The following is a 13,457-nucleotide window of genomic DNA, read 5'->3' as shown; positions in this document are numbered from 1 at the left end:
CCCTCAACCAGTAACCCCCCCCCCCCCCCCCCCCGCAATGTTATAATCCTCCATAATCTAATTCTATACCAATCTCATCATCATTGTACTTCCATCCTTGACCCGAGGACGTGACAGAATAGAATTATCCCATCTCCAAACCGAACGACCATAAGTAAATGCCAATTGATGAGCAGGTCCCAGGACAGGCATCCATTCTCACGAGACACAAGTCTGTATTCTAGGCATCAAAAAAAGTCACCCTTTCTGTAATACAGTGCTTCATGTTGAGCACAAAGCCGAACTTTTGCAAAATCCTTGCAGTAATATTTACATGAGATTATGAGGAAGGAAAAACACATATTGAGAAGGAAATTTGAATGCTTACCTCAAGTAACAGCCACCACCTCTTTCTTTTGCCAGACCAAAGTCCACAAACATAGCCTGTTTAGTATCAAAGTAAAATTTAGAGCAAGATTAAAGTCACAGTTACAAAATATCCAAATTTGTGTATCATCACCTTTGCATGTCCAATGTGCAAATATCCGTTAGGTTCGGGTGGAAAACGTGTTAAAACTTTTCGTCCAGTCACTTTCAAATGTTTTTCAAGTAGTTCCTTGGAATTGCTAGCTCGAAGCACAGGCCTGTCACTGAAATATATTTCTGTATGTACCTGATTATCAGGATAGCAGATGTTCATACCACTAAAAAGAAGAACATAGCTAAAAATCTTGAACAAACTCTCCTGAATTAGATTTGAAGTGGGGAAATTTGACAGCAATAGAATGCTTTAGTCCAACCTATGATACTATAAATATGCAAACTAGCCCAAGAAGCGACTACCTCAGTTTTCCAACCAAGCGGAACCTGCTTATGGAAGAGCGAGAAAAAAATATGGACGTATACAAAATTAAGGACCCAAAATGACAGAAAAATAAAAGTTTCACATACATAACCACAGATGCAAAAGAGGATAAACAGACCAGCACCATATGATTACAAACTTGTAAGGAAGTTTTCATGCAGCCAAAGTGTATTTGTTGCACTAGTTTTAAATGGCATGTAGTTAATCATGTAAAAAATGTTAAATCACGGAAATCTCAGTGAAGCAAAATATGCAAAGTATTAAGCTTATGACTGATAAATATGACAATGGACATAACATTAGCTTAAGCACCTTGTAATTTTCCTCAGGAGAGGGGAAGATCGAATATGGATTTAGTTCTTCTTCAGACGGCTTCGGTGCAGGGGTCTCATCAACTTTTGCCTTATCCTACATAAGATGAAGAAGCAGGCTCAGCTTAGCTTAGGACAAAACATATTAGATGAAGAAGCTCCACACATGTGGTCAGCAAAAGGATAAAACACATAAGATGAAGAAGCACCACCTCAGCTTTCACTGGCTTCTCTTTCTTCTTTTTTACAGGCTTTTCATTATCTGCAGCAGTTCTTTCCCCAAGTAATTTATACAGCTCCACATCTATTACTTCCTGTGACAATAAATAATCTTCATAAGCAGCAATTTTATATTGAAGCTCATAATAGCCTAACCATCTAACCCAAAAGAGAGCGTAGGAAACATCTGCGATTACCTTGACTACTTTCGGATCAGCCCATGGCAACTTCTTCCGAACGTGAGCAAAGAGTTCACCAACTAATAAGGAGAGATTACATAAAAGCATGTTAGAAAGAGAATTTATCTCTTTAGAGAAGAGAGGTCTTACCTCCATGCCCACTTTATCAAAAAGATAGTCCTTGATCAAATGACATTTACAGTTGCCAACATTTCAATAAGGTCACCAATGCACATACATTTGACACCAACCCCCTCCCTCCTGTCCAATCCTACTCTTATTTTATAAAGTATAGAATCACATCAGGATCTAACAAATTTATTTCACCCAATTGCTCAGGAAAAACGAGCCACCTAGGGGTCACAACTAACCTACCAATTTAAGGCCCTGGCGGTGACTCGATCAAAGAAATAATTATTATTAGTCGAAAATCCTATTCTATTCATGTTTAAATATAAAACAGGCATTATATCCTTAATCAGCCAAAGAAGACAATCGGGTCATTTGTAGTAATAGTATCATAGCAGCACTTAATTATTAAAAGACTAATCAAACCACAGAAACCTGAAAGATAAGTACAAATTATTAGAAAAAGATGAATTTAATCTAAACAGTCATCCCACATCATGATATCTAGAAGCTACAACAGTACAAGGATATAGAATGACAAAGTTCAATGAGAGTGTCTTATGCTTTTGTTCACTGCAATGCTAGCATTCAGAGTTCTCGGCACTCAATTACTTGCATATAAACACACCAACAGACATATATTAACCAATCAGCTAAACAGTAACCAGATTAGTCCCCGAAGCAGCAATACTAACCATTTGTTCTATAACGCTGCTCTAATATATTGGCCTTCTTCTCCTCAAAAACCTCACTGACAGCACGTTCAATGTCATCCTTGGATACCTCAACTCCTGCTCAATATTATAGGAATACATATTATTTTTTTGTTTTAAAAGGAAGATATCTAAGAAAGAATAATCCAAACCCCCCCCCCCCCCCCAAGAAAAAAGTATGCACCAATAATAATATAAAAGATTCATCAAACATGAGAGATCTAATGTCATTATATTATATTAATTGGACTTCGGGAACAGGATTTCTTACCAACACCACAAGCCTCCTCAAATTCTTGGGCGTTCAAATCTCCAGAGGCGGTTGCAGCAAGAAAAGTGAATGCCGCTTCTAACTGTGCAGGGGTTTTAATCTGCAACGGTCCAGTAAAAGACAAATATGAAGGGGCAAACCAATTTATTAGTCATAAAAGCCTCAATAATTTTATAAGCCTAAAACAGACACAGACATCGAAGATTTACAAAACTAAAGGGGCAGTTGCAGGTCTACTGCTATGCTTGCGTAAATGGACCACCAAATAAACTAACATGAATTTTGACATGTGCGAACAACAAACCTTTGTTGATACAATGTACTGAAGCAATGTGGGCCGGTGGTTAAGTGCATTGGCTGGAAACTTTGTAGCAACCTATCATACAAAGGATAAAGTTGGTTACATCTTTTACATTCTCGTAGTGCTTATCCTCCCAACGTAATGGAAAGGAATAAGATTTAATTGGATTTTCCAACTTATTGTCAAAATTCTAGAAGCCTACCGTGTATATCAGGTTGCCTACAGTACGGTCACAACCATCAGTCACAGCTGCCTGGATTAATCACCATACAAGGTGTTAGGAGAAAATTTAACACATATAATTGCTTTTCAGGGAAGATGTTTAAAATAGAAGCTACAAAATCTAGCAGAACAAAGAACCAACTATGTAACCAATAAGAGACGTTGCACACAGCTATTCCATCCTAGCACACCTCCCCACAACTAGCTACATTGTGGAGTTTGGTCGCAAGAATATGATTGTATATTTGCATGAAAAACATATGGCATTATACATGTATAAAGCATGTAGTTTACACACATATAGAACAAACCCATGTGCATTTATTACATCTAAAAAAAATACTAGAGGTACAAATATCAAGATTGCAGCTGAAACTTTTCACCTTTTTAATATACTACATAAGTAAAGTAGGTTATTTACACAAATAGAGAGATACCCATATGAAATTATGCATCTAAAATACTTGAGATGCAACAGTTAAAATTCAATTGTTACCTTTTTTTAATCTACATGTATAAAGTAGGTTATTTACAGAAATAAAGAGATACCAATATGAAATTATCCATCTAAAATTACTTAACATACAGAAAATGTCAAGATTACAGCTGAAATTAGCAACTCTTTTTTTAATACACATATGTAATAGGTTATTTACACAAATAGAGAGATAACCATATGAAATTATGCAACTAAAAATACCTCGTGAATAACGGCAGTAAGATTGGTGGTGACTTTATTGTTCGCCAAAGTATTTTTGGCAGTCTTTTCATCTAATCCAATTTTCAAGAACAGCTCCAAAGTTTTGCTATCCTCCTCCTTCACCATTGCTTCAATAGCTACCTCGTAATCTCCAAAAACCCTAGAGTGGAAATGTTGAGAGTTAGACTATGACAGAGATTTTGGGAAATTTCAGCAAGTAATTGGGAGATTTTTAAAGGAGGAATCTTTGGAAGTTTAGGACAAGTGTTTTCCTTTTTGGGGAAATATAAGAAATGGGGATTTCTTTGAGATTTTATTAGGTATTTTGATTTAACCCGTAATTGGGCTTTAAGCTCGGCCCATTAAAAGAATTAGCCTTTAGTTTCAGGTATAAATGATAGCAGGTAGCCATTTTGAAAGGTTGCTATTTAAGAATTAGTCAGTGCATCTTAAATTTTAATTTTCTAGTTCAATTTTTCAGGAAAAAAATGTCCTGAATATTCTGAAGTTAAGCTTTTTAGTTTAAAATTTCAGGACAAAATAAGTATTGACTAATATCTAAATAGCGTCCCTGAGAATGGTTATCTGTGCACTTGTCCCTAGTTTCAGGCCTTCCAATAGACTCGTTGGACCGTCAACCAAATTTAAAGAAGCCATTTTCCGAAATTATAATTGAAAAATAGCGATAGAATTAAAAGTTATTGAAAAATAGTCACTTTTTGGAATACATGACATATTCATCTCCATAACAGTGTCATGGTGTTTTCACATTAAAAGTAGCTATTTTGAAACAAAAACTCCAAATGCTGGCTATTTTTCAAATACTGGTCAATAAAGTGGCTAGACAATACAATTTTAACAATAGAATTAATCTGACAGGTTCAGTTGGCCCCAAGTGCCCCATCTAAGCGTTATTCAATGGACCCAAACCAACTGAAATCAGATTCTGTAAATGAATTTTCTTGAAACATTTTCAAGTTAGGAGTAATGGAAGTAGGTTTGTAAATAGTAATTGCTAATAGTTGAAATAGAGTTTTAATTTGTACACTTACATTCTAAAATAAAATAAAATAAAATTATATCATCAAGTTAAATTGTCCCTAAAATAACGGGTAACTCTTTATAGCAAGTCTAATATTGTAACCAAAAGAATAACAATTGGTTAAATTGTAAGAATGGTGTAAAAAGTTGTTACATTGTTAGTACATATTACTTAAATTGAAAAATTATAGTAGTAAGAGATAATGAAAGTGGAAAAAACCTTTTAAGCTGTCTTCTCTTCTTTTCTTTTTTTCATTTCTTTTTTTTTTTTTGGTGGGGTGGGGTGGGGGGGTGGGTTCTTTCAAGCATATGCATGTATGGAAGGAAAACTTCCTGTTTTGTTTAATTTCCTGTACTTTTCGCAAGAAAAATACAATCTTTTTTCAGTTTTTTTTTTCGGATAAAGTTACAATTTGAATTTGACTTTTACGCACTAACAGTATAAAAAATATTTTTATAACCAAAACACGGGCGAAGCGCATAAATAGTCATTTTTAGAGCTGCTATTTAGGGATTAGGCCGTACGTATTTTATCCTGAAATTTTGAACTAAAACTCTTAAGTTCGGGATAATTCAGGACATTTATGTTTCGAAAAATTGAACTGAAAAACTAAATTGCAGGATACATTGGCTAATTCTTAATAACAACCATTTAGGGTGGCTACCTGATATCATTTCTACCCAAAACACTTATTAGGTAATACAAATAAACATTTATGATAAACATTAATTCATAACACTGTCATAAATATAATTAACTAACATGCTTGATATCACATGTTAAATTAGACTAATATTATAAAATAAAATAAAAATAGACTTCTGCTACTGTACTTTAACTTAGGCAAAAGAATTGATGAAGTACTTATATGTCTTGGTCTCCAAGAATTCTTGGGTTGCAAGTAGTTTAGAGTATAGAACAAGTAATCAAAAGTTTCTTCCTCGAAGCTAATTAGTAAACATAATTTGAATCGAAATACGAGTAAAGTAAAACACAAGTTTGGATTTTGAAAATCTGTTTGTTCTGACTTGACCTTAGCTGCTTGATTTTGACTACAAGTCAACTTCAACCCTACCGCCAAAAAATTATCTATATAGTGTAGTAGCGTTCTCATTCTTTTGCTTACTCTTTTATATTAATTTTTAAATTCGGCGCTCTCGGTCTAGGTTTGGACCTTTCGCTTGCTTAGAAGTAAACTCAGACCACTGACACGCGGATTTTCAGTCTTTTGCTTTAACGATGATGTGATATGGTTAAAAAGTATATGCAGGATATGAATAGTTTTAATAAGATCCTCTCTTATATATATATATATATATAAAAGGACTTATGATAGAGAGTTGAATGCAATCCTAATTTCTAGATGCGATCTGTTTTTGTTTTCATTACTCATTAACCTCCGCAAATCAATATTTTATTTTGATCTCTAATCATCAACAACTACTAACATTGGACTTAATCACCTAAACCTCTGGAAATAATATATTTAGCCCTTTTTTAAAATAAACATATCAAACTACTCCTGAATTGTTTACTCTTATTACCACACGACTTCTTCTAACTAAATACCTTACCAAACATAAAAGAAATCTCAAGCAATCAAGGTGTTCAACACTTAGCTAGAGAATTGATTCATCTAAACATAGTAATATTCAACACGGAACATAATTATATACATGTAAAAACTCACTAAAAATTCTACAAATATCTTTTCTGAATGCATAAACTTAAAGTACAACAAATTCAACGTCAAAAATCTTGAACATTAAACTTACTAAGTTTGAATTTGTAGAGAAAGATATAACATAGAGGTCATTAAAGTAATTTCCTTATGTTAGTTAGTCAGTTACTAACGGCTACATCAAGTTGTTAATGTTAGTTAATTAGAGAAGGAACTAATCCTATATATGTCTCTAACCTCTGTACAGATGAGTAATGAAGCAATGTACAATTTCTCTCTCTTCACGCATATCTCCTCTTCTCTCTATCTCTCTGTTTCTTTCTTCTTCTTCCCCAGCTGGGTAAGCACCCATTAATTAGTTCATGGTATCACAGCAGTCAAGCTAAACCACTAAGCTTGAAACTCGATTCTTCATTTCCGCAATTGTTCAAAGCTTAAATCAATTTTTCAATTTTTTCGAGTTCTTGAAGAAACTTGACTACGACGATTTGTAAACAATCTGTTCCACCTTGGAGTCAGACTGCATATTCCGGCCAAGGAGTCCACCTACGTTTGCTCCAGACATTGACTACAATCACCCCTTATTTTTGAGTCAATCAGATGTAAGTGGTATACAAATTATCTCCTTTCAATTAACTGCATTGAAAATTATTCTCTGTGGTTTCGATCCATGAGAATGGCGTTTTTAGGAAGAAACAAATTGAGGTTAGTTGATGGAACTTGTTTCAAAGAAAATTTCCCAGAAAGTATGTGAAATCATTGGGAAAGAGTAAATACGATTGTACTTTTTTGGTTAATGAATTTTGTTAGTAGTGGCTTATTTGGTGGTATAATGTATGCCTCAAGTGCTCAAGCCGTATGGAATGACTTGCTTGAAAGGTTTGATAAAATAGATGGATCAAGATCTTACAATTTACATAAAGAAATTGCCACTCTTAGTCACGGAACTACGTCTGTGTCTGCATATTTTTCAAAACTTAAAGATTTGTGGGAAGAATTTGAAGCTTTGGTTCCTGCTCCTGGGTGTGATTGTCCAAAGTCAAGAGATTTCGTGGTTCAATTGCAGAAATTGAAATTGCTTCAATTCTTGATGGGCTTAAATGATTCCTACAGCAAAGCTAGAAGTCAGATTATGTTGATGAGTCCTATGCCAACAGTCAATCAAGCATACGCTATGGTGATCAGTGATGAGAGTCTGAAATCAGTTGCAGCCAATGCTGATTTACTAAGGGCAAATTTCCACTTCTATTACTGGACAATATAATGCGGCAATGTACACCAAGACTGGAGGAAATTATCAGAAGTCTGGGAAGAATTTCAATCTACTTTGTAATTTATGCAAAATGAAAGGTCACTGTAAAGAAAATTGCTACAAGATTGTAGGTTATCCTACAGATTACAAACCAAAAGAAGATGCAAATAATCATGGTGTATACAAGGTGTTGTCTGAAATAAGTATGCAAAACAATCAGCTGCCAAGAGGGAACTGGGCTGAGAACAACTTACAGAATTCCCAATTGACAAGTAATACAGGGAGTACTACTAACTCACAGAACATTGGGCAGTAGGGGTGGGCATCGGTCGGTTCGGTTCGGTTTTGAATATTATCGGTTTTGCCTATCGGTTATCGATTTACAAATATCATAACCCGATAACCAAACCGATAAGATATGGGTTATCACTTATCGGTTAATCGGTTATCGATCATTATCGGTTCAGTTATCGATTTACCCGATAAGATAAACAACTAAAACAATTTCGCAATATATAAAACTGTCGATTTCTCAATTATCTTGAGCCAGAAGTCAAGAAATAGATCAGATTTCCGTTGTCTTTGACAACTTTCTGATGCATAAATATAGGATTACAAAGGTGGAATGAAATATGATTGTATTGTAAATAAAACGTGGTCTTATATCCTTAAGAATAGTTAAACAGAAGTTTACTGCTTAGGATTCTTAATATTCCAAAAAGAGAAACACTTGTTAAAATTATAAGTGGATAATGCAACAGCGCCAAATTTATACATTTCTTGTCAAAGCCCATTTCATTTCTCATAAAACAGAATCTCCAAAAACGTTTAAAGACTAGACAAACGATTAGAACAAGATCTCAAACAATAGCAGCGCGCACACACATAGCACAACCCCAAAAAAAAATCTAGAGCCAGAAAGCTTTCAAACAAACTAAGAAAAAGATGAAGATGAAGCAACTAAAAACTTACACGCCGGCCTGAGTCTTGACGGGTTGACTGGTGAGGGCGTGATGCGACTGACGAGTGACGCCGACCTGAGTCTTGACGGGATGACTGGTGACTAGTGAGGGTGTGAGCGGTGAGCCGGAGAACTGGTGAGGGCGTGAGCCGTGGTGAGGCGGAGAACTGGTGAGGTTGGGCCGTAGGGGTGCGGCGGAAAAATTGAGAAACTGAGAAAGAGAAAGTGACTTACTGAGAATTGAGAAAGAATAGGAAAAACCAATTATGAAACCCTAGTATAGTATGTATATACTTAAGGGTAAACTAGTAAATTAGTTAATTCTTATTGGGTTATCTGTTTTTACTCAATAACAGAATTGCAAACCGAGCCCGAACCGATAACCCAATAAAAAAAAATTTAACCTGTTACCGAACCGTTAACCCAATAACCCAATACCGATAACCCAATAAATAATTAACGGTTTGGGTTATCGATTTTACCCGATATATGCCCATCCCTGTTGGGCAGGTGAACAATGCTGCTTTGCTAGGTAACTGCGCATTTACTAAAGAACAGTATGATCACATTATGCCTAAACAAAGATAACTCAACTTCTTCTGCAGCAATTTCATCATCCAATGCAGCAGGTATACCCTGTGTTTTACTAGCTTCAGATAGTTTATATGAGTGGATAATAGACATAGGGGCCACAAATCATATGGTAGCTGACCTAGAATTATTGAACAAGGCTTCCTTAGTTCAAACAAGCCAGCCAAAGAAAGTACATCTACCTAGTGGAGAAACAACTCAAGTCACACATATTGGAACTAGTACTTTGTCAGATCAAAACACAACAACTACTGTGTTTTATATTCCTTAGTTCAAATATAATCTTTTGTCAGTTTCTAAAGTAACCAAAGAACTGAAATGTTCAATTGCTTTCTTTCTTGATTTTTGTGTATTTCAAGAACTCTTCAGTGGGAGGGTGAAAGTGATTGGTAGAGAAGACAGTAGTCTCTACATCCTCAACAGACAAACAATATCACGAAGTGATGCAATTAGTTTAGCCACAAAGGAGACAGAAGCAAATAAAGCGATTAGTTCAAGTGATATAAATCTTTGGCATAGAAAGCTTGGTCATGTGTCTACTACTGTCCTCAAGAAGTTACTATCAATCAAGATACAAGATATATCTGCTAGAATAGACCTATGTAGTTGCCCTTGTGCAAAGCAAACAAGACAACCTTTCCCTTCAGTAGCATTAAAACAACTACTAGTTTTGAATTAGTTCATATGGATTTGTGGGGGCCTTACAAAGTGCCTACTATGGGTGGTAGTAGATTTTTCTTAACTGTGGTTGATGATTTCACTAGAATGGCATGGATATTTCTACTGAAAATGAAGTCTGATGTATGTGTGATTATACAACAATTCTTTGCTTTTGTGAAAACACAATTTGAGACAACAGTGAAAACAATTCGAATGGTTAATGAGACGGAATTTGTTAACTCAATTTGTGGAAATTTGTTCAACAGTCTAGGAGTAATTCATCAAAAGACATGTCCATATACTCCTCAGCAAAATAGAGTAGCCGAGAGAAAACATAGACACATCCTAGAACTAACTAGAGTTATCGGGTTCCAAGTTGGAATACCTATCAATTTTTGGGGATATTGTGTACTTGCTGCTGTTTATCTTATCAACAGACTGCCTAGCTCAGTTATTGACAACAAAAGTCCATATGAAAGATTATATAGCAGAAAACCAGCATTACAAAATCTTAAGGTTATAGGCTGCTTATGTTATGCATAGATAATTCAACAACATGACAAACTAATGCCTAGATAAAGACCATCTGTACATATCGGATATGCTGCAGCTCAAAAAGAATACTTATTATATGACTTAATAGATAGAGTATTCTGTAAGCAGAGATGTTCAGTTCGGGGAAGGTATATTTCCATTTAAGAACAAGCAAGACAACAAGCAGTCTATATATGTCCATCACAACATATAAGACAATTTATTTCACACCACAGGTTCAATCACATATACTACAAGTACTGAAAATCACATACCTACAACTCAATAGGAAGTTCTTACACCACCAGAGTTCACACAAGATATCAGACAGCATACTGAATCTCTTCCTTCAGAAGGCTTACAGCCAACTACTCAACAGATATCAACCATACAGCCACCAATAATTCAAGTATCACATGTTGTCCCTATTAGCCTTCCAAATCAACCAGATATCAGAAAGTCAGGTAGAGGAAAGAAACCACATATATGGATAAAAGACTTTGTATCACTAAATGTTCATCTAGATGAACCTTATGCCATATCAAAGCTCCTTACCTATGAAAATCTAACTCCTACATATCAAGCTTATTTGACAGCTTCTTCAAATATTCTTGAACCAACCTTCTACTCAGAAGCTATAAAAGATCCTAAGTGGGTTGATGCAATTAAGACTGAGATTGAAGCCTTACAAAACAATCACACTTGGGACATAGTATCATTGCCTAAAGGTAAGACTCCAATATGGTGCAAATGGACTTATAAGATAAAGTACAAGGCATCAGCTGAAGTGAAAAGATTCAAAGCCAGGCTAGTGGCAAAAGAATTAAGTCAAAATGAAGGAATAGACTATCAAGAAACCTTCTCTCCAGTCATAAAGATGAAGACTGTAAGGACTGTACTGGCTCTAGCTGCTACAAGGCAATGGCATATACACCAAATGGATGTATATAATGCCTTTTTACAAGGGGATTTGCTTGATGAAATCTAAATGACTCTGCCACAAGGATTCACAAGTCAGGGGGAGAACAAAGTGTGCAGACTTGTTAAATCCTTGCATGGCTTAAAACAAGCTCCACGATAATGGAATGCTAAGCTAACAGAAGCATTACTAAGCTCTCAATTTCAGCAAAGCCAATATAACCACTCATTGTTCTTTAAGAAAACTACAGAAGGCATTACAATGGTATTGATTTATGCAGATGATATGCTCATTACTGGTGATTGTCTGAGATTAGTAGAGGAAATCAAAGCAAATTGCAACAAGCCTTCAAAATGAAAGACTTAGGAGAATTGAAATATTTCTTAGGCATAGAGTTTACTAGATCAAAAAAAGGAATACTTATGCATCAAAGGAAATATGCCTTAGAACTTATTTCTGAAACAGGTCTTGCAGCTTCTAAACAATCAGTTACACCACTGGATGTCAATATGATACTCATAACAACAGAATATTGATCACGCCCAACTATGCCTTATAAAAAACAAAACGGTCGTTGCAAATATAATCCGGTTTTTCAAGTCCGGAGTCGAATCCTCAGGGAACTAACCTATCTATTACAACTCTTAGTGATGCTAGTACAAGTTCAAACAATTTCTAGATGCAAGATTTTTATCAATAAAAAGTGAGATTTGTTTAACTAATGTAAAAGGATATTAAAACTAACAATATTCTAAATTAAAGATAATTCAATGGTAAAAAGATTTAGGGTATTGATTTCCCCAATTGGTAGCTTAGTTCTTAACTCCTTTGCTATAATCTCGTCGTGATACTCTATGACGATTGTGAGCTATGGGTTACCACAATTATCTCTCGATCAACTACGATATTTTACTAGAGCATTCTCTCGAACTACTCTAGCTGATAATTTATGCAGCTCTGAATTATCCCACCAAAGTTTCGTTATCTCTAACCCCACTTTTAAATTCAAGTAATGTATCTCTTCAATTACCCAAAAGTGGTGTTGTTCAACAACAATCTAACCTAGTATTCTTTCTCAAGCAACACAAGGCAATTAGACACGATTAATCGAGGGCCCATTCAATTAATCACCATACAAAACATAGTTGAACAATCATATAATAAACCCGGTTTGATTATAACAAAATTAAGTCAAAACTTCATCTAACAATTGGTTCCATCAACCCTAGATTAAATGTTTAGCTACTCATGGGAAAAGAAGATAAAAACATAAAATAATTCATAGTTCACAAAATAATGATAACAAGAAGAAGAATGAAAAACTCTAATGGTGTCTTGATCTTCTCACACTTGTTCTTGCCTTCAATTCAGTCTAAAAACAAGCTTAACCTTGACTTGGGCGAGTTTGTTGAGTTTATATAGGGTTAGGATAAGTTTCCCACGTTTTACACTTTAGCCCTTAAACTTCTTGGCTTCCTCCAGATCGACCGCGGTCGCGGTACAACCGCGGCGCGACCGCGGTGATTTACAACTATTCTGTTTTCCGCTTTCTTTCACCGCGTTCCAGCGGCGGTCCGACCGCGGTCGCGGTGGACTGTTGTCCAGTTTTTCTTTGCCTTTTCTTGCTCATTTTCATCCAGGCTCTTCTCGATTGGCCTTGTATCTTCATTTTTGACTCCAAAACACTCTGTATTCTCCTCCTAACTCGGAGTAGCTCCTATAAAGCATAAAAACCTCAATTAGAGCATTTTGTTATCATTTAGCACTTATAACATCAATAAGGTATAGTAAATTTAGAGCATAAATAGCATCTACATTGCATAATATAGGCTACTATCAACACCCCACACTTAAACCGTTGCTAGTCCTCTAGCAACAAAACCACACTCTATAGGCCTAATCATCTCTGGGTCACTTCCCTACTCCTT

At 35.4% G+C, this 13,457-nt stretch overlaps 1 protein-coding gene across 1 annotated transcript in view; it reads right to left on the bottom strand.

The window, feature by feature from the left end:
- Positions 1-4,185, bottom strand: part of LOC109235237 (glutamine--tRNA ligase) — an 8,490-nt gene extending 4,305 nt beyond the window's left edge. The window contains exons 1-10 of the mRNA XM_019401271.1: positions 3,890-4,185; positions 3,170-3,220; positions 2,971-3,042; positions 2,667-2,766; positions 2,378-2,473; positions 1,572-1,633; positions 1,368-1,469; positions 1,157-1,252; positions 500-652; positions 368-423 (exon numbers count right to left, since the gene is read on the bottom strand). Coding sequence (XP_019256816.1) covers positions 368-423; positions 500-652; positions 1,157-1,252; positions 1,368-1,469; positions 1,572-1,633; positions 2,378-2,473; positions 2,667-2,766; positions 2,971-3,042; positions 3,170-3,220; positions 3,890-4,015 — 914 coding nt within the window. The 5' untranslated portion in view covers positions 4,016-4,185. The remainder of the gene's footprint in view (positions 1-367; positions 424-499; positions 653-1,156; positions 1,253-1,367; positions 1,470-1,571; positions 1,634-2,377; positions 2,474-2,666; positions 2,767-2,970; positions 3,043-3,169; positions 3,221-3,889) is intronic.

The sequence above is a fragment of the Nicotiana attenuata genome, chromosome 12 (assembly GCF_001879085.1).
Source record: "Nicotiana attenuata strain UT chromosome 12, NIATTr2, whole genome shotgun sequence".
In the NCBI taxonomy this organism is placed as follows: Eukaryota; Viridiplantae; Streptophyta; class Magnoliopsida; order Solanales; family Solanaceae; genus Nicotiana; species Nicotiana attenuata.
This window is presented reverse-complemented; position numbering and strand designations above follow the sequence as displayed.